At 39.7% G+C, this 23692-nt stretch overlaps 2 protein-coding genes across 13 annotated transcripts in view; both read left to right on the top strand.

Moving 5' to 3' along the window:
- Positions 1-23692, top strand: part of Ndae1 (Na[+]-driven anion exchanger 1) — a 710325-nt gene that overhangs the window by 318286 nt on the left and 368347 nt on the right. The gene's annotated exons all lie outside the window — the stretch shown is intronic.
- Positions 8604-14536, top strand: LOC118680997 (uncharacterized). The gene has a single exon (XM_036363226.2). The coding sequence runs from the start codon at positions 8949-8951 to the stop codon at positions 12822-12824; it is 3876 nt and encodes a 1291-aa protein (XP_036219119.2). The 5' UTR covers positions 8604-8948; the 3' UTR covers positions 12825-14536.

The following is a 23692-nucleotide window of genomic DNA, read 5'->3' on the forward strand; positions in this document are numbered from 1 at the left end:
GTTATGGTGTTTTTTTTTATGTATACGCCAAAGGTGGGTGTGAATCTCCCAAAGATATTGATGGCCCGTACCATCAATTATGCCCGATTCACTGTACAATATAAAGTGTACAGCGCATACGTGCTTGCTCTCAGACCTGTGTTTTCCTGCGGAACTACCGATAGGCTTTCTTTTGCAGGGCAGGTATTATATACAATAAAGCTCCTTTATTTGTATTCCCTTAGTTTTGTATTGCAGTATCTCGGGACTGCGCTCTCGGTCTTTCAGCTACTTCATCTTGGTAGACGTTTTGCATAATATACGATATTATGCAGCATACTGTATCGCAGCCAATTTGGGAGAATAGCATATGACTCACCACATCAATAAAACGTATTGGTAGAGGTTTCTTTCCCTAGTTACATAGATAGTATTCGTATTTCGGAAACGGACAAATTTTACCACTAGGGTTTTAATGTAATTTCCACAGTACATGCAGTAAGGTGTTTCAACGTGCTTGTATTTATAAGATATGCTCTGAAGCAGCCGTGATCAGATAAAAACTGTGCCGTGCTCGCGCATAATCCACTCTTGTATATTGGAAATCAAGGAGTGGGTCCGCCTTCACTTACTTGACGGATTTCACCTTTTCTGCAATTGAGCGCGGCTTTTCTTGTCGATTTTTCCAAGTTCTTGAGCATACTGGTTGGATGTTTTGACGTGTCGAATGTCACGCACTAATGAACAACGTAGGGTCTCTGGGTAGTCTACCTGTTCTTAATGCGCAGTAAGTTCTTAGTGATGCTAGTCTGTGTGTTGAAACCAATCCCCTCATATAAGAACTATGTTTGATTGCTGGTAGCTAAATTGGTGCCGCATACAAAATTATAAAGTTACTGACACATGTCAGTAGCTTCCTCACCTGCTGTCTAGTGCCCCGCGTATTGGGCATTATCCTAGCGATTGCCGACACAGACCGCGCCGCTTTGTTATGGGTGGCGATTAGGTGCAGTTTGAAGGACAGTCTGTGGTCCAGGATGGCTCCCAAGTACTTGAGGTGAGGACTCGATTTTATGGTGTGCCCATCAATGCTGATTTTAATGGTTTCAACTTTCTCAGTTTTGTGTGCTGCTAGTTCTTATCCGGCTTTCTCTAGCCAGTATTAAACGTGGCTTATGGCTTCCCTGCAATTGTTCTTTGCTTAATTAAGTGTTTTCGCTATGACAATGACCGCGATATCGTCAGCGTGTCCTACTATTTTTACTTTGTTCGGTACCGATACTCTTAGAACTTCGTCATACATTATGTTCCACAAGACAGGACCAAGAACTGACCCCCGTGAAACCCCGCCAGTAAGTTTTTATGTTTCGAGACCATGTTCGGTATCGTTAGCCCGAACTCTGTCTTCGAAATAGCTCGTAACAATTTGACAAAGGTAATCTTTTAGCTCTTTCAGGGCCCTTACTATTAGCGTCCATTTGGCCGAGTTGAAGGCGTTCTTTATATCGAGGGTAATGACAACGCAGTATTGCTTATCACCCCATTGCCATCTGCTCCCTTCCAATGCTTTTTTTTGCTAGTTTTGTGACGGTGTGTATGACATCCACGGTGCTTCGTACTTTCTGGAAACCATACTCTATTGGGTCCAATCCACAGTTTCCTTCAGTGAATTTCTCAAGCTGTTTACATATTATGGTTTCCAGGACCTTTCCAACCGTATTGAGCATGCAGAGTGGGCGATATCATGAGGGTTCTTCCGGAGGTTTGTCACCGCTTTCAGTCTTGGAAAAAGATCCCTTCCCTCAAACAACTTGTATACGCTTGACGAAACAGTTCGGGTTTTCTTTTTGTGACGTGCTTGATAACGAAATTAAGAATTCCGTCCAGGCTAGGTGCTTTCCCGATCTTTATTCTTGTCACAGCATATTTCAGTTCCTCATGGGACACTTCCGGGATTTCATCCATGTTTATTCGAAAAACTGGCACTCGCATGGGTTCACATCTTGAAAACAGGGCACGAACTATCTCGCGCAAGATGATGGGATATATAGGTGGTCTTCTTGATCTTCCCAGTTTAATCACCACTATCTGATGAGCAGGTTGAAAGCGTTTTTCTTACTCTTCGCTATTGCTCTACGAGGGTGCTTTGTTTACCCTGTTCTTCCTTTTTGGCATTGCGGCATTACAGACCATTGTAAGTGATTTCGTTACGTTCTTCGTTTGGCTCTGGGCATCACCTTGTGTGTCTTCATTGATTTGCCCCCATATTTTTGAGCATCGTACTACTTTCTCTCCGCATCTGAAACAAGAACCAGTAAGATCTGTAGTGTTATTACAGTTGCGTAGTGTATGTCAAAACTCAAGGCATTGAAGCAGCGCACTGGTCTTGCGACTTCTCGGATCCTACAATTGACCCAACCCATCCTGCGTGTATTGCTATCTGTGTGTGCATACTGCTGCTTCCAGTAGTGTTGCATTCGGGTGCGGTGTATACTGCTGTTTCCAGGTGAGGTGTGCGTCTTGTGAGTGGTGTGTTGAGCGGTGAAGTTGAGTGCGTCAGGGCGGGAAGCTTAACTCATATAGCCATCCCGGCCCCTAGGCGAATGTTCATCCTAGCAATCGCTGGAGCTGTTACAACATTGCTACAACGTTGTTAAGTCCAGAAGTGTGGCCTTTAACTACAATGCCTTGTCAGTGCTGCGTTTCGCTGCACAGAGCTGCAAGCGGTGTAGACGGCGGCAAAGGGGGCATCGGAGGCTATGGGGCTCCTCTGGTGGTGGCGGAGTGGATGCGAATGCTCGTATACCACGAGCGGTGGTTGACAGTGCGGTTGCGGCAATTATTTGAGCCGCCGTTGTTGGAATAATGCCAGGACGAGAACACTGATGGCCTATCGCATAGTCGACGTTGAGGTTGGATTAATTTCTGTATCCATATCTACCTGTATGGAGAAAAGGGCGAGGTTAGTTGTGACTCAATGCTATGTATTATGGACATTTTTCTATATTTAACCAACTTTATTAGGTTTGTGGTTAGTCTACCCAACATTTTATTAGTACCTATGTTTGTGATTTATCATATTTGCAGTGTATTTCGGTTTTCGGTTATTAGACGAATGTTTCCAATGCTTCCATTCGTGCGGTATTATTGTACGGATTATTTATAACTTACATTTTGCCGATTATCTGAGTTTGGTAGGAAGCATAGTTTAACGAGCGGTCTGGTATATGACCTTCGGAACCATAATGCAGCTTCTCTATGCAACCAAGCCAAGAACCCTCTTGACATGTAGCCAGTGCTGACAATCCTGGTGATCTAGGTGCAAAAAATCTATTTAAATTGTCATTTCTGTCAAAAGGTATTTATGATTTAGTCATTTTTTTATCTACCCTTTCTACGATTTCGTACTGGGTAGTGAGAAAAGCTTTCATTTGTTGCCACGTTGGTAATTTTTCTCGAGATGAGAGCGATTGCTCCCACAAAAGTAACGACTTTTCTGGTAATGCCGCGGTTCATATATTTACCAGTTTGGATCCCAGTTGTCTTAGGGAATATTCGATGCCGATTCCACAAAATACAAAAGCTAAAAATCATAAATAGGACAACTTTCTGATGTTCCTTCAGGAAGGAAAATGTGCCAACCCCGCAAAACCGCAAACAGAAAAACTTTTAATAATTTTCTGTCATTTTAACAAAAAACATTTGATCGATAAGTGTTCTAAGAATATTCAACGGGCAAACTCACTGCACTCATACAAGCGGCTTTTCGCGACGAATGTAAAAGCTAAAAGTCATAAATTGAACAACTTTCTGATGTTCCTTCTAGAAGGGAAAAGTGACATACCCACAAAATCAAACAGAAAAAAGGGACAATATAGCTTTTTCGATTAAGATATTTGCCAATTCGTAAATATTGTGACGAACACTGTGCCAAAACGAAATAGAATCGACAATACATTGCCAGAATCAACCAGAGAGCGAATGTTTGAGTGGCGATGTTTTAGCAATAAACTATTATATAATAACGAATAACGAGTAATAAGCCTTAAGCCGTTTGAATTAGAAATTAAGATAGCTATAGCCTTTAAATTGGGACTTCTATTTAACCATCTAATTATCGAATTTTAAAGAGAGTTACTACGTAAACGACTTATAGATTATGCTCATACATAAACATACATATTTACGATGGTTTATTGGCAAAGCTGTTAGAGCGTTCGTTTGTTTTTTCGACACAATTCGGATTTTCTACCAACAACACAATATTGTGTCGCTTTGTCGTCGCGTCAGTTCTTCGACACATTGACTCTTTGACATGAAAGCAAAAAACGTGAGCTTTGGCCATTGGTTGTCCGTGTCAACGGAGATTTCACATGAAGCAGTTAGTGTACATATTTACGAATCGTTAGAAGTCGTCAAATGAGTCGTTAAGCTGGGACGTAGTCAAGTTGTTGAAAGTCCAAAGGGTCAATTCAAAAAAGTACCGGTCGATACAAGAGGTCGTCAATCAGTTGTCAAGTCGTCGAGCTGTCAAGTCGTTATAAGTTGTTTGATCAAATATATTTTGTGTTAATCATAACTTGAATTTTTGAAATCACATTAGTAACCTTGTTCACTATTATTTACACTTAATAAACATTAATATTGTATTTTACCAAAAATTCTCATAGTTATAGACATAAGGTGCATGTAGAGAGATATACAAACATCATTTCATATTTATTCACATGCTCACAGAATTATATACATATATGTATTTATATAATATATACTTGTATATAAGCATATGTGTGATCGCTTGATCTTTTCAGACTTTAATGACCAAACAAAGTAAATATTTTATTTATAAAACATATGTATACAAATTAAATATTATGGTAATAGTACAATCTTTACTTTATTATGTATGAAATGTGAATGATACGTCCATAACGGTAAGTGCACGAAATAAAATGCGCACGCAATCAACGATAGATCGTAGCGTATTCGAAGTCTCTGCTGGGTTGTCTGCTGGTTAAGCGTACATTTCTTAACATTAGAATTAAGATTACTCTCCTCATTTAACAGTAAAAATGTTCAATTCTGCTATTTTTTAGTTTAAGTTACCATAAAATATTGGTTACATTTATAAAGTGTGAAATTCATGATGAAGATAGAATTGATAATATATAGACTTAAAATAATTGAAAAACGGATTAAAATGAGTTAACGATTATAAAATATTGTTTTCAGTTTTTAAAGTGAAACTCTTTAATATGTGTATATCATCTAAATAATTGTTAAGTATTATGTATGTCGTACCCTAAAACACAGAGTTCAATGAAAATATTAGTTGGAGACCTCGTCTACTGTCATCATTTCCCATTTGAATAAATAATCACCTATGGTCGCCACTTACCGCGCACTTAATTTTCGGAAAAAAAGTGATACCGCAAAGTTGGTTTTTTTTTAAGATTTATTAATTTTATTAACTACCTGGTGATGCTATGACGAACGCTGTGTTGACAGTGATGCTACAACGAACGCTGTGGTCGGTTTGAAGTGTAAAAAGGAAAGGGAGAGTCTCGCTCTTGGGCAGTTCGTTTCGATAGTTGGGTAGTGTAGAGTTGTGGTGTGATGTGATGTAAGTGTGGGGGTGGTCTGCGTGGTGTTTGATGTCTGCATGGGTGGTGTCTGTTTATGTGTGTTGTCTTCTAGTGGATTGTGTTGATGTGGTGTGTTGGCGCTCAGAGGCGTGCCTTGAGGAGGAGGCATAACTCATCTAACCATCCCGGCCCCCCAGGCGAATACTAGCCCAGCAGTCGCTGTATTCGCTGCAGCGTGCCGACCACGCTGCTGAGGCCAGTGGAGCGGCGATATGATGGCCTGGGCTGCCGTCGCTGCGTAAATGCCTCATTTCGCCCCGGTCGGCATCGGCGGATTGGTCGTTATTTGCGGTTTCGTTATTATATGCGGTTGGCAGAAAACATAATTTCGCGAACGGTCTTGTTAGCGTTTCGATTCGACTACGGAGATCAACTACTCGTATATGACCGTCGGAACCGTTATATAGTTTTTCTATGAGGCCAAGCCGCCATTTTGTGGGGGTAGACAATCATCGTGTGTGATGACACAATCTCCAAGCTTTGGCGCCTTTTCTGGAGCTTTCCATCGCTACTTTTTATGAAGGTCCTTTATATACTCTTCCTCGATTTACCACGCCACGCCTGGCTCAGGTATGCGCAGAAAGGATGCTCCTTCCTTAAAATACTCTGGAGTTACGGCTGTACAATCAGAGGGATCTTGCGAGAGTGTTATAAGTGGCCTTTGAGAACGACTTTAATGCGAATTAATAATGTTGTGAATTCTTTATAGTTGAACTTTATAGTTTCCAGCTACTTTTTTTAAGTTGGATTTGAAGCTTTTCACTGCTAATTCTTATAAACCACCCATATGAGGAACACTTTGGGGAATAAACTGCCAATTAATGCCTTGAATAGCGTACGTCTGAACAATTTTAGTTGATACTTGTTTAATAAAATCCACACACTTTTTTCCAGTGTAGGTTTTGCCGTTATCGCTCATTTTTCAGATTGCCACATAGCCTTTCATTATAGTGGGCGACCTTAGCATAAACGCCTTTATCTGAAAAGGCCCTCAATATCGATGCCTGTAATTGTGAAAGGCAGAGTGAAGTTGCAGCATTCCGGTGGAAGTGCTGCCATAATCTGCGAACGCAACTTCTGATTATGTATAGTGCAGATCTTGCAGGTGAAAATGCATTTTTTGATTTGGGGCTTTATTCGGGTTATATGGCGGCTGAAGTAGGGCATTTGAGTTGATGTTATTAGAGCGAACTCCCTTAACTTTAATTTTAAGTCGCTCTATGAACTTTAACATATAGGCGACTACTCTGAGGGCTCGGGAGAACGATGAAAATCGCTCAAGGATGTCAGTATTCTGATTTTTGTGGGGCAATTATATTTCGCATGGGCAATTGTGCCCAAGAACCGAGAGATTATGTTAGCCATCAAACCAGAGATACAATCTGTATTTATTCATGTTTATCATGGAAGCTAATTTTGCGAGTAGTAGCGCACCACAGAGCTCAGGTCGAAATAGACTTAGCATTTTTAAAGGAGCCACCTTTGCTTTTGCTCCTAATAAGTGAGCGTGAGCACATAGATAGTGGCACAATATGCCTTCTTAGAGGCATCAAAGAAGCCGTGTAATTCGACTTTGGGTTCGGGGAGAAAGATTATCCATCGTGGGATATGGATTTGGGAAATGTCTTCCAGATTCTTTGCGAATTGGGACCATTTTTCTAAGCAAAGAGGTTTCACTTATTCGTCCCAGTCGGTTCCGCCGGTGGATAATGCTGATACTGACTGAAAACTAGTCAGATATCGCATTAGATTGGATCCCAGAGTTTTTGTTGCACTTTCCTTTCCGAATCTAAAGAATTTGGTGTCCAACAAATTTTCCTATGGTGTATTTTTTACTACTATACATATATGGGTGACTTGCAGTAATTTTATTTAATAGAAACCATGTTTTGAAGGCTGATATAACCTGTGATAAGGATTCGTATGGTTTGCGGGCACTGTGACTTCCAGACACGATATCGTCTAGATACGTTTGTGTTTTTAACATCTGGGTTGACAGAGGAAATTCTGACTTTTTTTGTCTGCCAATTCGTGGAGTGTTCGAAAGGCTAAATATGGAGCACAGTTGACGCCAAAGGTAATTGTTTTTAATTTATAGTCGCGTAGTGGACTATTGAAGATTTTCGGAAAAAAAATTTACTGAAAATCTTGGTCGTCTTTATGTACGACTATTTGTCGATACATTTGCTCAATGTGAATACGTGACAAATATAGGCCAATTTAATATGCGGAGCATTAAATCTGGTTGGAGTGAGGGTCCCGTAAATAAATATCATTCAGGCAATTTCCTGAGCTAGTTGATCTTGAGGCATTGAAGACCACTCTGACTTTATTTGTTTTTTATCTGGCTTTACTACTGCGTAATGAAGTAAGTAAAATGAGTAGTATTTACCGTTCGCATGCGCTTACTTCCTCCACGTGGTCTAAATCGAGGTATTCTTGTAAAACGCCTTCGTATTCTGGTTTAAGCTCACCTTATTTATGTAAGTTTTTTCCATACATTAATTGTACTGAATCGGCGAAGATGAAAATCGAGTGCAGTATCGCTTTAAGCTGTGACTCTCGGAAATAAATTTGGTGTATGAGGTATTTTCACCCTTTTTTGCTTGGTGACACTTTGCTTTGAGCGTGTAGCTTCTGCAGGTGTACATGGACTTTTTCGTCAGAAATCGTCTTTGGAACTTTAAGCAACTGAGTTATTTTAGAATATTTCAAATCTGATCTTATTTAAAAAATGTGTTGAATTAAATAAAAAGTTTCTCGGGTACACTGATGAAATTTCAAAAATATTCTCGGACTTGGTACCGTAAGGTAATGCAGATGGAATAATCGGACCACTGCCACGCCCGCAAAACGCCATTTATCAAAAACAAATAAATTGCCATAACTAAGCTACACAATCAGATACAAGACTGTTAGTTGGTATACAGGATAACGATAGGAAGCGGCATCTGCATTTTAAAACGTTTGTTACGAACGATATGGCAGCATGATTGACGTAATCCTCGTAAGTCCTACTTGCTTACGTATGAACTGACGTGGCGCGTTCTGATTGGTCCAATAAGCGAAACGGGAGCAATTAGAAAAATTAGGACAGTAGGCAATGGGATAAACGGGAGCCGATCTTGCATTCGCATGACAACTTTCAGAGGGTAGAGTACAGAGTAAATTTTTTAATTTCTTTAAATAATTTCTTCAAATAATTTCTTTAAATAATAAATATTAAATATCTCAGTAAATTGCAAAAAATTCTCGCATATTTTTTTAACATCTTAAAAAATTTACTCTACCCTCATCGCGCACTACATATGAACGAAAATTATAATGTCGCGCGCGAATAATTTGGATTCATCTAGTGCACCTGCTAATTTCGTTCTTGGGTCTAATTTCGCTGCAGCCAGCAATTTCACTACTTCAACCAGCTTTCCAATAGTGGACAATCCAGAAGATAATAGTGTTACTGATCGAGCTGCTAATCAGCGAATTCCTGTGACACACGCTGAAAGTTCGAACGCAGGCGTATCAAATGCAGCTCTTCCAAATGCCAATAGGGTGTATACGGCATCACCCCAAGCAGTACATCTTCAAGAAAGCCAACTCATAAGTCCTGTTCACTCTGGAAATTCCATTAGTACACTAGGGCTTCGTCGTCGCGCCGAATTGCTACAGGAGCAAAGCGAAATCCTACGACAGAGGGAGGCTTTATTAAGGGAACAGCACAGCTTTTTGGATCGCATAGATGCAGTGGGCTTTGATGATGACCTCGACGAAAGGCAATACACAATGCCTAGGATCTCCAATGGGTTAAGGGATCATGTGCCTCTCCCATCCCAGATACTGCAGCTACCGCCACAATTTGTAGCACCATTTACTAGAACAGCGCCTGTTGTAAATGGTATTACTAATAGTGGGCCCTCACTACATAACAATATTCCAACCGGAATATCAATTGGTCAGCAAGGTGAAACTGATATGCAGGCACCGGTCCTTCAATCCTTATTGGACCGAATACAGTCACTTGAACAACAGTTGCGACGGAACTCGACGCTCTATCCGGAGACTGCTCTGCCACAACCAGCACATACAACTTTTCCGACAGCTGGACACGCTAACAGCTTGTCCTTTGGTGCTTCAGCTTATCGCCGATTGACTCGGGATCAAGTTGCTTCTCGTAACAGCCTTGCTAAAGAATTACCCAAATATGATGGTAAACCCAGCGAGTGGCCGTTGTTTTATGCCGCTTATATGCAAACTACGGAGGTTTGCGGATTCTCCGACGAAGAGAATCTGTTAAGACTACGACAGGCATTGGAAGATCCAGCGCGAAAGGCTGTTAAAAATTTGCTATTGCATTCATCATGCGTCAATCAAATTATGGCCACACTTAAAATGAGATTTGGTAGACCAGAATTGATCATCAGTGTTCTGCAACGCCAAATTTGTGAACTACCGTCTCCATCAGAGAGCCATCTGGAATCTATAGTCGACTTTGCAGTAGAAGTGCAAAACATCTGTGCAACGATGTCAGTATCAGGTCTGACTAGTCATTTGAACAATCCCGAATTTGAACAGCGGTTGGTTTCAAAACTACCTGGGCTTCTCCCAGCATATTGGGGAATGCATAAGCAGAGCTTGGCAGTATGTAATTTACAAAACTTCATTGATTGGCTTTTTCAGTTGGCTCAAGGAGCCAACTGCATTCTCGTTCCAAAGGAACCAATACGAGAGCGCAAACGAGGGGCGATTAATCATCATTTTGGTCCGGTAAGATGTATCGTTTGCGATGAAAGTTGTAGCGAAGTCTCTAATTGTACCTCTTTCAAGGTTTTGCCACGAAGTGAAAGGTGGCAAGTTGTTCGTAAACTAAAGCTATGTTGTCGATGTTTGAAAAGGCATTCGATGAATAGATGTAATTTGGCTAAACCTTGCAGCGTTAACGGATGCACACGCAGTCATCATCCACTTTTACACAAATCTGAATGCGCCCAAATTGAAGCTGAGAAAACGTCAAACAATGTCAATATGGTATCTAGAGAGCATTCCGCCAACATCAATACGCATATTGCAACCGGAGCAAGCACAATGTTTCGAATACTACCAGTAGTTTTACACTCTGGTCATGGTAGTGTATCAACATACGCTTTCATAGATGATGGTTCGTCTCTTACGCTCATTGACGAAGAGCTCTTAAAACAGCTTAATGTAAGAGGAACACCGCAACCACTCTGCCTACGTTGGACTGGTGATACACATCGGTATGAGAATGAGTCTGTTGTAGCCGACCTAACCATATCGGCTATCAGCGGGCATAGACAATTTGCTCTTAAGGGTGTTCGCTCCGTCAAGAAACTTCGGTTGCCTACGCAATCGCTTGATGCCGACAAACTACGACTACGTTTCAAACATTTGAAAGGGCTGCCATTGCAGTCCTATTCAAACGTCACTCCACAACTGCTTATAGGCTTAAATAACGCGGCACTTGGATCTCCAATAAAATCCCTATATGGAGGAGAAAATGACCCAATAGCAGAAAGGTCTAAATTGGGATGGACCTTGAAAGGGTTGATGCCTAAAGCCGGTACCGATCCCATACACTACGTTTACCACACCTGTGATTGCTCTGTCCAAGCTGAACTGCTTGAAATTACCAAAGCGTACATTTGCCTCGACAACTTAGGTGTGTCAACCAAACCTGTTGCCTTAATGTCTAAGGAGGATGAGGTCGCTTTGGAGCAACTACAAAGGTACACCGTCCGCATTGGAAGTCGTTTTGTGACCAGTTTATTGTGGAAGCATCCGGACATTGAGATTCCCGATAGCCTGTCAATGGCCTTATTTCGGGCGAACTGTCTAAGGAAAAAGATGCAACGAGACCACGTCCTGGCTGAAACTCTTCACAAAAAGATCCTAGATTATAGGCAAAAGGGGTATATAAGACGTTTGAGACCCTCTGATTCTGCCATCAAAAAATATTGGTATTTGCCAATTTTTGCAGTAAGCAATCCCAACAAACCAGGAAAGGTTAGATTAGTCTGGGACGCAGCAGCCAAGGTAAATGGAGTGTCCCTAAACAGCATGCTGCTGAAAGGTCCAGACCTTACAACGCCTCTACACTCAGTGCTCTTTAAGTTTCGACAAAAGCGAATTGCTGTAACAGCCGATATAGCTGAAATGTTTCACCAAGTTCGGGTACGACAAGAAGACCAAAACTTCCTACGCTTTCTTTGGTATGAACCAAACGCCAATGAGCCTACTACATTCGCAATGACAGTGATGACGTTTGGGGCGACATGTTCACCAAGCTGCGCTCAGTACGTAAAAAATAAGAATGCAAAGGATTTTGAAGAGGAATTTCCTTGTGCTTCAAAGTGCATAATCGAAAATCATTACGTAGACGATATGTTGGTAAGTGTGGATACCGAAGAGGAGGCAATTAAATTAGCTCAAGACGTGCGTCATGTTCATGCACTTGGAGGCTTTCATTTAAGACATTTTTTGTCCAACTCGAATCGAGTATTGGTTGCCCTGAATGAGGATCCGCTTGATGAGCTATCTCTTGATCTTGAACGTGAGCTGCCTACTGAGAAGGTTTTAGGTATGTGGTGGATGACGTCCACTGACCATTTCGCATTTCGCGTGTCCGCTAAGTATAGAGATTCGGACATATTTCTCCATCAACGGCGGCCTACTAAGCGCGAGGTGTTGAGTTTGGTTATGACTATTTACGATCCTCTTGGACTCATCAGTTTTTACGTGATATACGCTAAGGTTATTCTACAAGAGATATGGAGAGCTGGATGTGACTGGGATGTTCCAATACCAGATGACCAATTTACCAAGTGGATAAGGTGGCTAAAACTAATTCCGAAAATGGAGAGCCTAAGAATTCCAAGATGCTATATGCGAACTCTGTTTGCCGGAGTTCCACAAATAGTATTACATACATTTGTTGATGCAAGTGAAAGCAGCTACGCAGCAGTGTGTTACCTCCGATACTCGTATGGCGATGCGGTTAACTGTACAATGATCGCAAGCAAAACAAGGGTAGCCCCACTGAAGCTAGTATCCATACCGCGTTTAGAACTGAAAGCAGCACTTCTAGGCGCCCGCCTTGCCAAACATATTATCGAATCGCATTCTGTGCACGTTGATAAATGCGTTTATTGGTCTGATTCACGAACGGTATTAGCGTGGCTATGATCCGATCACCGCCGCTACAAACAGTTCGTGGCCTTCCGAGTTAGTGAAATTCTAGAGATGACCGACGTCAAGGAATGGCACTGGGTTCCAACTGAGGAAAACGTTGCTGATGAAGCTACGAAGTGGAATGGTGATCCAGACTTTTGTAACGACAGTCGATGGTTTAGAGGACCTTCATTCTTGTACCTTTCGCCTGACAAGTGGCTTTTGTCTGACGAATTGCAATGTATTGCAACTGAAGAACTGCGCCCACAGTTTACTTGTTTTCATCACCACATCTCAGAACAGCTTCAGGTAGTACCGCAACCATTAAGATTTTCCACTTGGAACCGTCTACTTCGTGCAACAGCTAGGACAATATACTGTGCTCGGATCTGGCTAAGCAATATTCGAGATAATCAAGTTGTTGGTGATGGACCAACAACTGAAGATTTTCGTAGAGCGGAACGTAATCTGTGGAGAAGGGCCCAACACGACAACTTCGGAGACTCAATAGTCTCTTTAGAATCTGGAAAGCCAGTTGACAAATCCAGCAATATTTTCAAGCTATCACCTTATCTGGATGACTACGGCGTTTTGAGAATAAATGGTCGAGTTAAGATAACAGGGCGACCAGATCAAGTATTATTACCCTCGAATCACCATGTTACGTTTCTAATCATAAACCACTTCCATGTAAAGTATCATCATGGAAATTTGGAAACAGTGGTCAACGAAATAAGGCAATCCTATTGGATTATAAAACTACGCACAGTGACTAATAAGATTCGACGCAGTTGTCAGTATTGTAAAAACAGAACATCCAAACCTCGACCACCTATGATGGCCTCTCTGCCCCCATCCCGTACTTCATCATTTATTCGACCGTTTTCCTACGTAGGTGTTGACTACTTTGGGCCACTCCTGGTCGCGGTTAAGAGAAGTACCGAGAAGAGATACGGAGTATTGTTTACCTGCTTAACAACCAGAGCGGTGCATCTTGAAGTCGCCTACTCGCTTTCAACAGACTCCTGCATTCTAGCTATACGTAATTTTATGGCCCGCCGAGGCAGTCCGTTAGAAATATGGAGTGATAACGGCACCAACTTCAAAGGTGCTGAAAAGGAGTTGAGGTTAGCATTTGAACTGTTAGATAAAAATTATATAACAAGAACCTTTACTTCTGCTGCTACCAACTGGCGTTTTATACCACCCGCTTCGCCACATATGGGTGGAGCGTGGGAGCGGTTAGTTCGGTCAGTAAAGCAAGTGCTTAAACAAATCTTGACAACTAGCCGTCCCAGTGACGAACTCCTTCGAGCAGTTTTAATGGAAGTGGAAATGACGGTTAACTCACGGCCTTTAACTTATATCCCCATCGACCACGAAGAGGAAGAGGCACTCACTCCTAACCACTTCTTGTTAGGTAGCTCTAGTGGTGTTAAGCCAATCGCGGAACCAGTTGCTGAGAACGTTTTATTGCGTCGTAATTGGCAAACATCACAGCAACTAGCAAACGCATTCTGGAGACGTTGGATATTAGAGTACCTCCCCACAATAACCATGCGAAGCAAATGGTTTACAGATGTAAAGCCCATCGAAGTCGGTGATATCGCGTACATAGTGGACCCTAGTAACCCACGAAACTGCTGGCCTAAAGGCAAAGTGATCCAAGTATGAAAGAGTGATGATGGGAAAGTCAGAAGCGCTACCCTGAAGACAACCTGTGGCATCTTTGAGAGACCTGCCGCCAAAATAGCAGTCCTAGATGTGATTAATTCGGTACATCCAGATCAGCAGGATATACCGGGGGGGAGTGTTACGAACGATATGGCAGCATGATTGACGTAATCCTCGTAAGTCCTACTTGCTTACGTATGAACTGACGTGGCGCGTTCTGATTGGTCCAATAAGCGAAACGGGAGCAATTAGAAAAATTAGGACAGTAGGCAATGGGATAAACGGGAGCCGATCTTGCATTCGCATGACAACTTTCAGAGGGTAGAGTACAGAGTAAATTTTTTAATTTCTTTAAATAATTTCTTCAAATAATTTCTTTAAATAATAAATATTAAATATCTCAGTAAATTGCAAAAAATTCTCGCATATTTTTTTAACAACGTTAATAAAAAGTGTTCGTGGTCCCGCCCTTAATAGCTTTAATGTACATATCTCCTAAGCCGCTAAGACTTTATATTAACATAATTCACTGAAAACAAATGTTTTTAGCACCTCTATTGACAGTGTGAAGATGGGTGAAATCAGGTGACAACAAATCGAGCTAAAACTCATCAAGCCCCTAGGTACTGAATATGTGGACCCCAGTGCCTATAGTTGAATTTTTACCGAAAATAGCAGTCAATGTGTAAAATATTGTATATAATTAAAATTCATATAATAAAATAAATAAATGAAACTCTTGACAATAGGATGTTTTTGTGTCAAATTTTTTTCATTGTCAAAAAACGTCCTCAAAAAGTTGTAATGCATTTTATATAAAATCAGTTATATGCGTATACAACAAAACACAAGAACGATTTCTAATGAATAAATATAGTATACAAATTGCTCTAATTAGCCTAACTGTGAATGTAAACAACAGCCTACTTCTAATTATTAAAATATATAAAGAAATCTCAAACGAGTGCACCATTTGACTTTGCGAGAGTATAAAAAGTTCGGTTACATTCCAACTTAACCCTTCCTTACTTGTTATGATAGTTGTAAAACACTGCTCCTTTTATGTATTGTATATATGTTTGCGTCACTCCACACTTTACTCACTTTCTTCTTTTTTTCGTTGAAATTAACTTTATTGACAATTTTTTTTTTCTATGTATATATATTATATGTATGTCTGTTGATCCACTGCTTATCACATTTATTCACTTGTTATATATAGATATTTTTGTTTGTGTACGTTAAGCCACTTCACAGCTCTTGGGCAGTTCGTTTTGATAGTTGGGTAGTGCAGAGTTGTGGTGTTTTTGTTTTTTTTTTGTACATATTAAACCCTGAACTCCGTCACCTGCAGCTTTGGTGAAAGACCCTGCGGTACCGCTATTAGGCATTTTATCGCAGGGTCAGTTTAGCCTCTCGGTTCACGTAATTTATTTGCTGTTCGCGGCTCAAGCTTCACTGCTTCTCTGTCGTTCGGCTGTTCTCAGCTCTTGGAGTATCAGAGCTGTCGTCTTTTCCATAATGGGCAGTGAAAAAAGATATGCTTTGCATTTTTACTACAGCTACCACAAAAGGAGCAAACGACTCCCTTGTCATGTCCGTACTTCATGTGATACCATACGAAATGCACTGACGGTTCTGTTGACACTCAGCCGTCATACCGTTTCTACCACTCTGGTATATGTTTTTTGCATTAATGCTGTCCCCATACAGGTACGACATATATTATGATTGACTCGCTAGCTTTAGCCAGGAGCGCTCTGCTGCTCTGTTTTGGTCCTCCAATGTTGGCCATTATTCTGTTTAAAGCCGTATTCACACGGGCGGCTTTTTCGCAGACTTTCTCGATATGGACTTTATAAGACTATATATGGACTAAATAGTCTAGCGTCTATCATTACACCCTGATACTTCAACGATATTTGTGTCGTGATTTTATGCTCATCTATGCTAAAAGAAATCGTCTCCAGTTTTTTCCTGCTTGTAATAAGCACTGCCTCAGTTTTTTAATCAGCAAGTTGAAGTTTTGTGCTTTATCTGTTGTACTGTGTCACTAAATATATTTTCGATTTGGTGTAGTTCTTTAGCTACTACTGTCACTGCAATGTCGTCGGCATATCCGATTATCTTTACTTCTTTAGGCAAAGGGAGACGCAGTATACCATCATACAGTACGATACACAGGATTGAACCCAATACGGGGCCTTGTGGCACTCTATCCGTGACTTTATACTTTTTTGGTCCATCTTCTGTTTCATAGAGCAGCAGCTTGTCAGATAAGTAGCTCTTTATGATTTTTAACAAATAAGATGGTGTTCTCTTGGTCTCTAGAGCTTGCAGTATATGGAGCCAGCTGGTCGAACTAAACGCGTTTTTACATCGAAAGTAATGACAGCGCAGTATTGCTTTTTGCCGTACATCCACGTATCTCCTTCAATAGCTCTTTCTGCTAGAAGGTAGATTAGTCGCTCCAGGTTTGGCCATTGGCCGGTTCCCCTACCGGTTTGTTCGTCTTCTGCAGTAGTACGAGCCGTTGAATTTTCCATATCTTTAGTAAGACACCTTCTCGCAAGCATCGTGTATATAACGCCCTGAATGGCTTTGTGTTGAGTTTTACTGCGAGTTTCAGAGCCCTGTTCGGAATACCATCCAGTCCTGGCGCTTTAGAATTTCCGAACCGCTCCACATCTTGTAGCACTTCCATATCATTGACCTCTTGCGCATCTGTTGCTTCTGGCTCTTCAAGACGTAGAACTTCACATTCTTGGTTTTGCTTAGGAAACAGCGTTTTAACTACCTTATGGAGTAATGAGGGATAGGTAAATGCTTTTCCTTTGCCCCCTCCAATCTTTCACATTACGATTTTATATGCTTCGCTTGAGCGGTTCTCGTCTACTTTGTCAAATAGAGCTTTAAAGCAGGCATTTTTGCTTTGTTTTATCGCCTTTTTGAGCTTTCTTCGTTTATTCTTGAAAATGTCACGGAGTACCGTATATTCCCCTCTTCCTTTGCTCCGCTGACATAGACGCCGTGCTTTGTGGCAATCGCTTCTCATTATTTCGATTTCACTGTTCCACCAATATGCCGGCTTTCTCCGAGCAGTGTGTTTCTTTTTGATCATGGCGGCATCGCAAGCTTTAGTAATGTGATGAACCAAAAGTTTGGCCTGCTGGTCTACGTCATTAGTTTCATTGAAGTTTTCGTCAAGCCTAAATTGAAAAAGATCCTCGTCCAGTGTTTCGATCTTCCACCCTTTGGCCTGCACATTTTGTTAGCAGAGGTTTTTTCTTGGCCGTTCCATGTCCTTGTTGATATTTATCATTATGGCTAGGTGATCACTCTGGGTATATGTATCGTACACCCGCCAGTCTGTTGATCGAAATAATGATCTGCTGGCAAAAGATATATCAATAATAGGGCCATGTCCATTCTTCTCAAAAGTATTTTGTGTCCCTGTGTTCAACAGTACAACGTCTAGCAGGCCGAAGGCTTTGAGCAATGTACTGCCTCTCTGGTAAGTGGGGAGGCGTAAATCATATAGCCACCATTATCATTCCCATTTTCGATGCATAAAATTAAGAATGATGAAGCGATTTTTAGTTAAATGTCTGTAATGTAAAAAAAAGTTTCACCTTTACCGTGGTTTCATAAAACCGCACAATCCTTTTTTTTCTTATTGTTATTTATTTATTTATATGTAAGTTAACACATAAGAAATGCACTGCACTTATCTTACCCATTTGCTCCAAACACATTCCGCTGACGCTGAGTATGGGTCCAACTTTTAGGTTTAGCTTTATATTAAATTTGGAAATATAATCAGTTTGTAATTTGACTCTCAATAAAGTCATTAACTTACACAACGCTTAGAATTGTGTAAAGCAATAAAGAATAATAATTCATTAACTACACAACATTTGAAATTGTGTAAAGCAATAAAAGATAATATTTTCTTAACTACACAACGTGTTAAATTTTGTTAAGCAATAAACGATACTATTTCATCAACTACACAATGTTTGGAATTGTGTGAAGCAAAAAAGGATAATATCTCATTAACTGGCGTCCAACATACAAGGATTCTCACCCTAGTTAGAGTAACTCTATTTTCCACACCATGTAAGTTCGTTTAAGATTGTCTCTGAATTTCTTGCATCAATTATTTATTAACTACTAACAGCAACAGATATGATTGTGAAATATCGAGTTATCTTATTAACAAAATATATATGTTTTGTGTCAGCTCAAATAATTATTTCATAAAAAACAAATCCATTCTTAAACAAATTCAAGCCGCTGCTAAGAATTTGTTTTATAAACACGAGCACATGAGTTGGATAGACGCGTTACGGAATATAAAAACCGTATGCGACAGTGATATTGAGTGCGACATAGAAAACGACGATAGCCAAGTACTGAACCTAGAAACCGGCATTAGCCAAGTCCCAAACTAAACGAATTTCACCATTGACGTAAACCAAGTTCAACCATTAGTAGTGACCGTTGTTAGCGAAGCATTAGCGCAGTAAGAAAAAAGATTTTAAACTCAGCTTAACGCTACGAATGAGCGGGTAAATAATTTGAGTATCGAAGTACCAAAAGTTGATCCCTATAAAAGAATTTCTGTGGACCCACAGATCAATTGTAATATTCCACTGGACATAGAAAAATCAGTCCCAAAATTTAATGGCGGGTCAGATGAATACTACGCATGGAGGCAATCAGCTGTTGATGTGTAAAAATTATTCAAACCTTTTGACGGTAGCTGCACGCATTACCAAGCGGTAACAATCATTAAAAATAAATAAGGGAATCTAGGAAAGGTAAAGTTTTTCACAACCCTAGATATGAAGTCGGGGTACCACCAAATTTACTTAGCAGAGCAGGACCGCGAAAAACGTCGTTCTTGGTAAATGGTGGAAAAGACGAGTTTTGTCATCTACATTTGGATTGAAAAATGCAGGAAGTGGAAATGTGTAAAACAATAAAGGATAATATCTCATTAATTATACAAAGTTTGGAATTGTGTGAAGCAATAAAGGATAATATCTCATTAACTTGTATAAATATATTTTAATAACTCGTGATTTATATACCGAACCGTTTAATTTTTTTCCGAATGCGTTTTTAGAAATTAATTAACTTTTAGTGGTACTACCCTACTAGGTATAATGTTATGTCCCGTATGTAATTGTATATACTTGTAAGTGTAAATGTAAGCGTCGCACGTTAGTTCTCAGTCAAGAGACAGCGGGTAAACGGTATTGGAAACAAAATATACCATTAATTTGTTTTCCGATTCCGTTTACGCGCTCTCTCTTGACTGAAAAATAACGTGCGACGCTTACATTTATACTTATATGTACTTTGATTCGTAATTGTGCACTATCGGTATATCAAGAAAACATCTAAGTATGTATGAGAGTAAAATATATTGGTAATGCACGTATATTGATGCTCTCGATATGATCAGTATATATATGTTTATATGTTAGATTTTCTTTACCTTTTTCTCGCTCTTCATCTTCTTTTTTTTTTAGGTAAATTACAATATAGTAAGAATATACATGTGTATTTGCATGCGCTCAAAATGATGAGTATATGGTATAAGCGAAATATGAAAATATGTATAGATATAATATGAAGAGATTGGCCATATGGGTAAGGTCTTTTTTATACTCTCTCAACCTGTTGCTACAGAGTATAATAGTTTTGTTCACCTAACGGTTGTTTGTATCACCTAAAACTAATCGAGTTAGATATAGGGTTATGTATATATAAATGATCAGGATGAAGAAACGAGTAGAAATCCGGGTGACTGTCTGTCCGTCCGTCCATCTGTCCGTCTGTTCGTCCGTCCGTCCGTCTGTCCGTGCAAGCTCTAACTTGAGTGAAAATTGAGATATCTTTATGAAACTTGGTAGACATGTTTCTTGGTACCGTGAGACGGTTGACATAGCAGATGGGCGAAATCGGACCACTGCCACGCCCACAAACTGCCATTAATCAAAAACAAATAAATTGCCATAACTAAGCTCCGTAATAAGATATAAGACTGTTATTTGGTACACTGGATCACATTAAGGAGGGGCATCTGCAGTTAAAATTGTTTTTAAAGTGGGCGTGGTGCCGCCCCTAATAGGTTTAATGTGCATATCTCCTAAACCGCTAATGCTATATAAAACAGATTTAACTGGAAGTAAATGTTTTTAGAACCTCTACCCACAGTGTGAAAATATTTGAAATCGGGTGGCAACTCCGCCCACTCTCCATATAACGGTACTGTTAAAAACTACTAAAAGCGCGATAAATCAAGCACTAAACACGCCAGAGACATTAAATTTTATCTCTGGGATGGTATGAGATGACTTTATAGGAACCGCGTTCAAAATTGGACAGTGGGCGTGGCACCGCCCACTTTTAGGTGAAAACCCATATCTTGGGATCTGCTTAACCGATTTCAACCAAATTCGGTGCATAACGTTCTTTTTATATTTCTATGTTGTAAAGTGCGAAAATGGGCGAACGGGCAACAACCACGCCTATTTCCCATATAACACCATTTTCAATTCCATCTGATTCTTTAAATTTCCTCTATGCATATCAAGCAACAATGATATTGTCTAAATCGAACCAAAACTGTTCAAGTCCCTAAGTACTAAATATGTGGACCCCAGTGCCTATAGTTGATCTTCTACCGAAAATATCAGTCAATCCACAAAGAAATCTCAAACGAGTATACCATTTGACTTTGCGAGAGTATAAAATGTTCGGTTACATACGAACTTAATCCTTCCTTACTTGTTTAAGAATAGTTTCTTTTTTCCTTTCTCTTTCTTTTTATTTGCTATTTGTATATATGTAGGTGTATGTGTTTTTTCGATTTATTTTATTTCCTTCTTAGAACTTGATCAAATAGTATAAGGGGTATTGCCAAAAAGATAGCGCGGTGAAGCTACTACTAGCATAGCATTTTTCATCAACTGATGCAATTATAATAATTTATTTATTAATTTTTTATGCAGTATTTTTTTCTTCTGTGATATTAATTCAAGTTAAACTATATGAGCTTGGTGACCGTTAGGAAATACATTTTTTTCTTTTATTGAATAAATGAGAAATTAATATTGTTTAAAGTATTGTTATTATCTTACAATACATATAGGTTATTCAGGAATTTTTATCATTGAAACTCTGGGTTTATGGAAACTGAAATAAGAAACATACGTTTGAGACTTGATTTTCGCTAAATACCGTTCATCATTTTCAAATTAAATTTTTCCGAAAGAAAAGTTGTCAGGTGGAAATTTATTACCATTCATAATCCGATTGAAATACTTAATTTTAATTGTATTGTTCAATTCAAACGAGACACTGTTCCAAAAGGTGGTGTAGCTATTTACCAAAATAATAATAATGTTACTAATATTATGATTTCGAATATTAAATTATTTATTTTTAATTAATTAAATTTTTATTAAACTCCATAGTTTTATTGCCATTAAAAAAATTGTATCTTAATTATTATTATTTTGGAATTACCCTGCTCTGTCTCTTTAAATGATTTATTAGGCTTGAGAAATGCGAAAATACGCCTCAAGGTATGCAAACATTTTGCAAATACTTTGTGATCGTGTTAGGTATATTTCCGTTACGAAATTTCTTGATTCAGTCCCCGCGATAGAAGCTATGCAAAAGCTTAACAGTTTGGCAACCGTTTTTTTTATATGCTTTCAATATTAAAACGAGTTTGACATTAATATTAAAATTAAATCCGTCAAGGTGTTTTGGGGACTACAGTTTGTGTATGTAGGCGTCCTGTGGGTGCTTTCAAATCCTTTCTTGGACTGTTTGGGAGGGTTCCTAGTGCTTTTAGTTGGTTTTAACTCCGCGCCCGTTTTATGCATTAATATGTATTTTCATTTGATCATGTTTTTTGCCCGTTTTGTTTTTTTATAACTAACTGCTTCTTTTTGTCGCTACACTGTTAATTATACATGTGTAAGCCAACAAAAAAAAACGTATGTATATAATATATATTTATATATTGTATGTATGCACTCGTAAAACACTTTTCAGCACTTATAATATTTTTGTTTCCTCTGTTCCGCTGTTTTCTTTCCCAATTTTTATTATTATTTCGGTTATGGACACATCTTCTTGCAGACACCGGGTGAAAAGTTTTGAAAAGGCTCTCGCTTCGTGTTTGATAGCAAGTTATAAGGCTTTATTAGGGATTTCAACTAGACCCGGTGTTTTGTACTTCCAAAACTCTCTGCTACTTGTATTACTTCCTCATCAGTGACCAGTGGTGCACCTGCAGACATATTTCCTAGTACCGGTCGTACGGCCGAAAAGTGTTTCGACGACGTTTCTTATCAGTGTGGGACAGGGTGGTGCAGTCTCATTACCGCCTTTGATTTTTGTCATTACCACTTTATGAGCATTGCCCCATAGACTCTCGTCAGCGTTGTCGTAGAGCTCTGTGAAGCAGGAAAATTCGCTACTTTTGATTGATTTCTTGAGTTCCCATCGTTTCCTTTTAAATTGCTCGTGCAGGTTAGCGTACTCCGGCGATCTCCGTCTTCTTTCACAGGTTCACCTTGCTTTGTTGCATTCATTTCTCAATCTGTCTATTTCACCATTCTACCAGTATGCAGGTTGTTTGCGGGCGCCCTGTTTTTTTTTGCACATAGCGGCGACGCATGCTTTGCTGATGTTTCTAACTCTGGCTAGTCCTCTGATAGTCTCTGTCTGTCGCTCCGTACTTTTTACATTTTGCAAGCTGTCATCCAGTATGAACCGGAAGAGATGTTCGTCAAGTGTTTTGGCTCTCTATCCTTTAGTCTGCCCCTTAAGGATGTGTCTGTATTTTTGACTACTGGAGTTTCCAATCTCTATCATAATGGCCAGGTGATCGCTATGCGTTACAGATCAGACGCTTCGCAACTTGTTGACCGTACCAACGGGCTGCTAACAAACTTGTTGCCAATTACGGACCCACGAGCGTTCTTTTCGAAAGTGTTTTACTTTCCAGTGTTTAGTAGCACCTCCTCAAACGATGAAAAGGTGTTAAGCAGAGCATCTCTTAGTTTATTCGTACTGACACTGCCCAATTCCGAAGTCCATGCGTTAGAGTCACCCGCTACAATATTCACCGTGGTTTTCAAGACTTCCCGAACTAAGTTATCTACTATTATTTTAAAAAT

The sequence above is a fragment of the Bactrocera oleae genome, chromosome 3 (genome assembly GCF_042242935.1).
Source record: "Bactrocera oleae isolate idBacOlea1 chromosome 3, idBacOlea1, whole genome shotgun sequence".
NCBI lineage: Eukaryota > Metazoa > Arthropoda > Insecta > Diptera > Tephritidae > Bactrocera > Bactrocera oleae.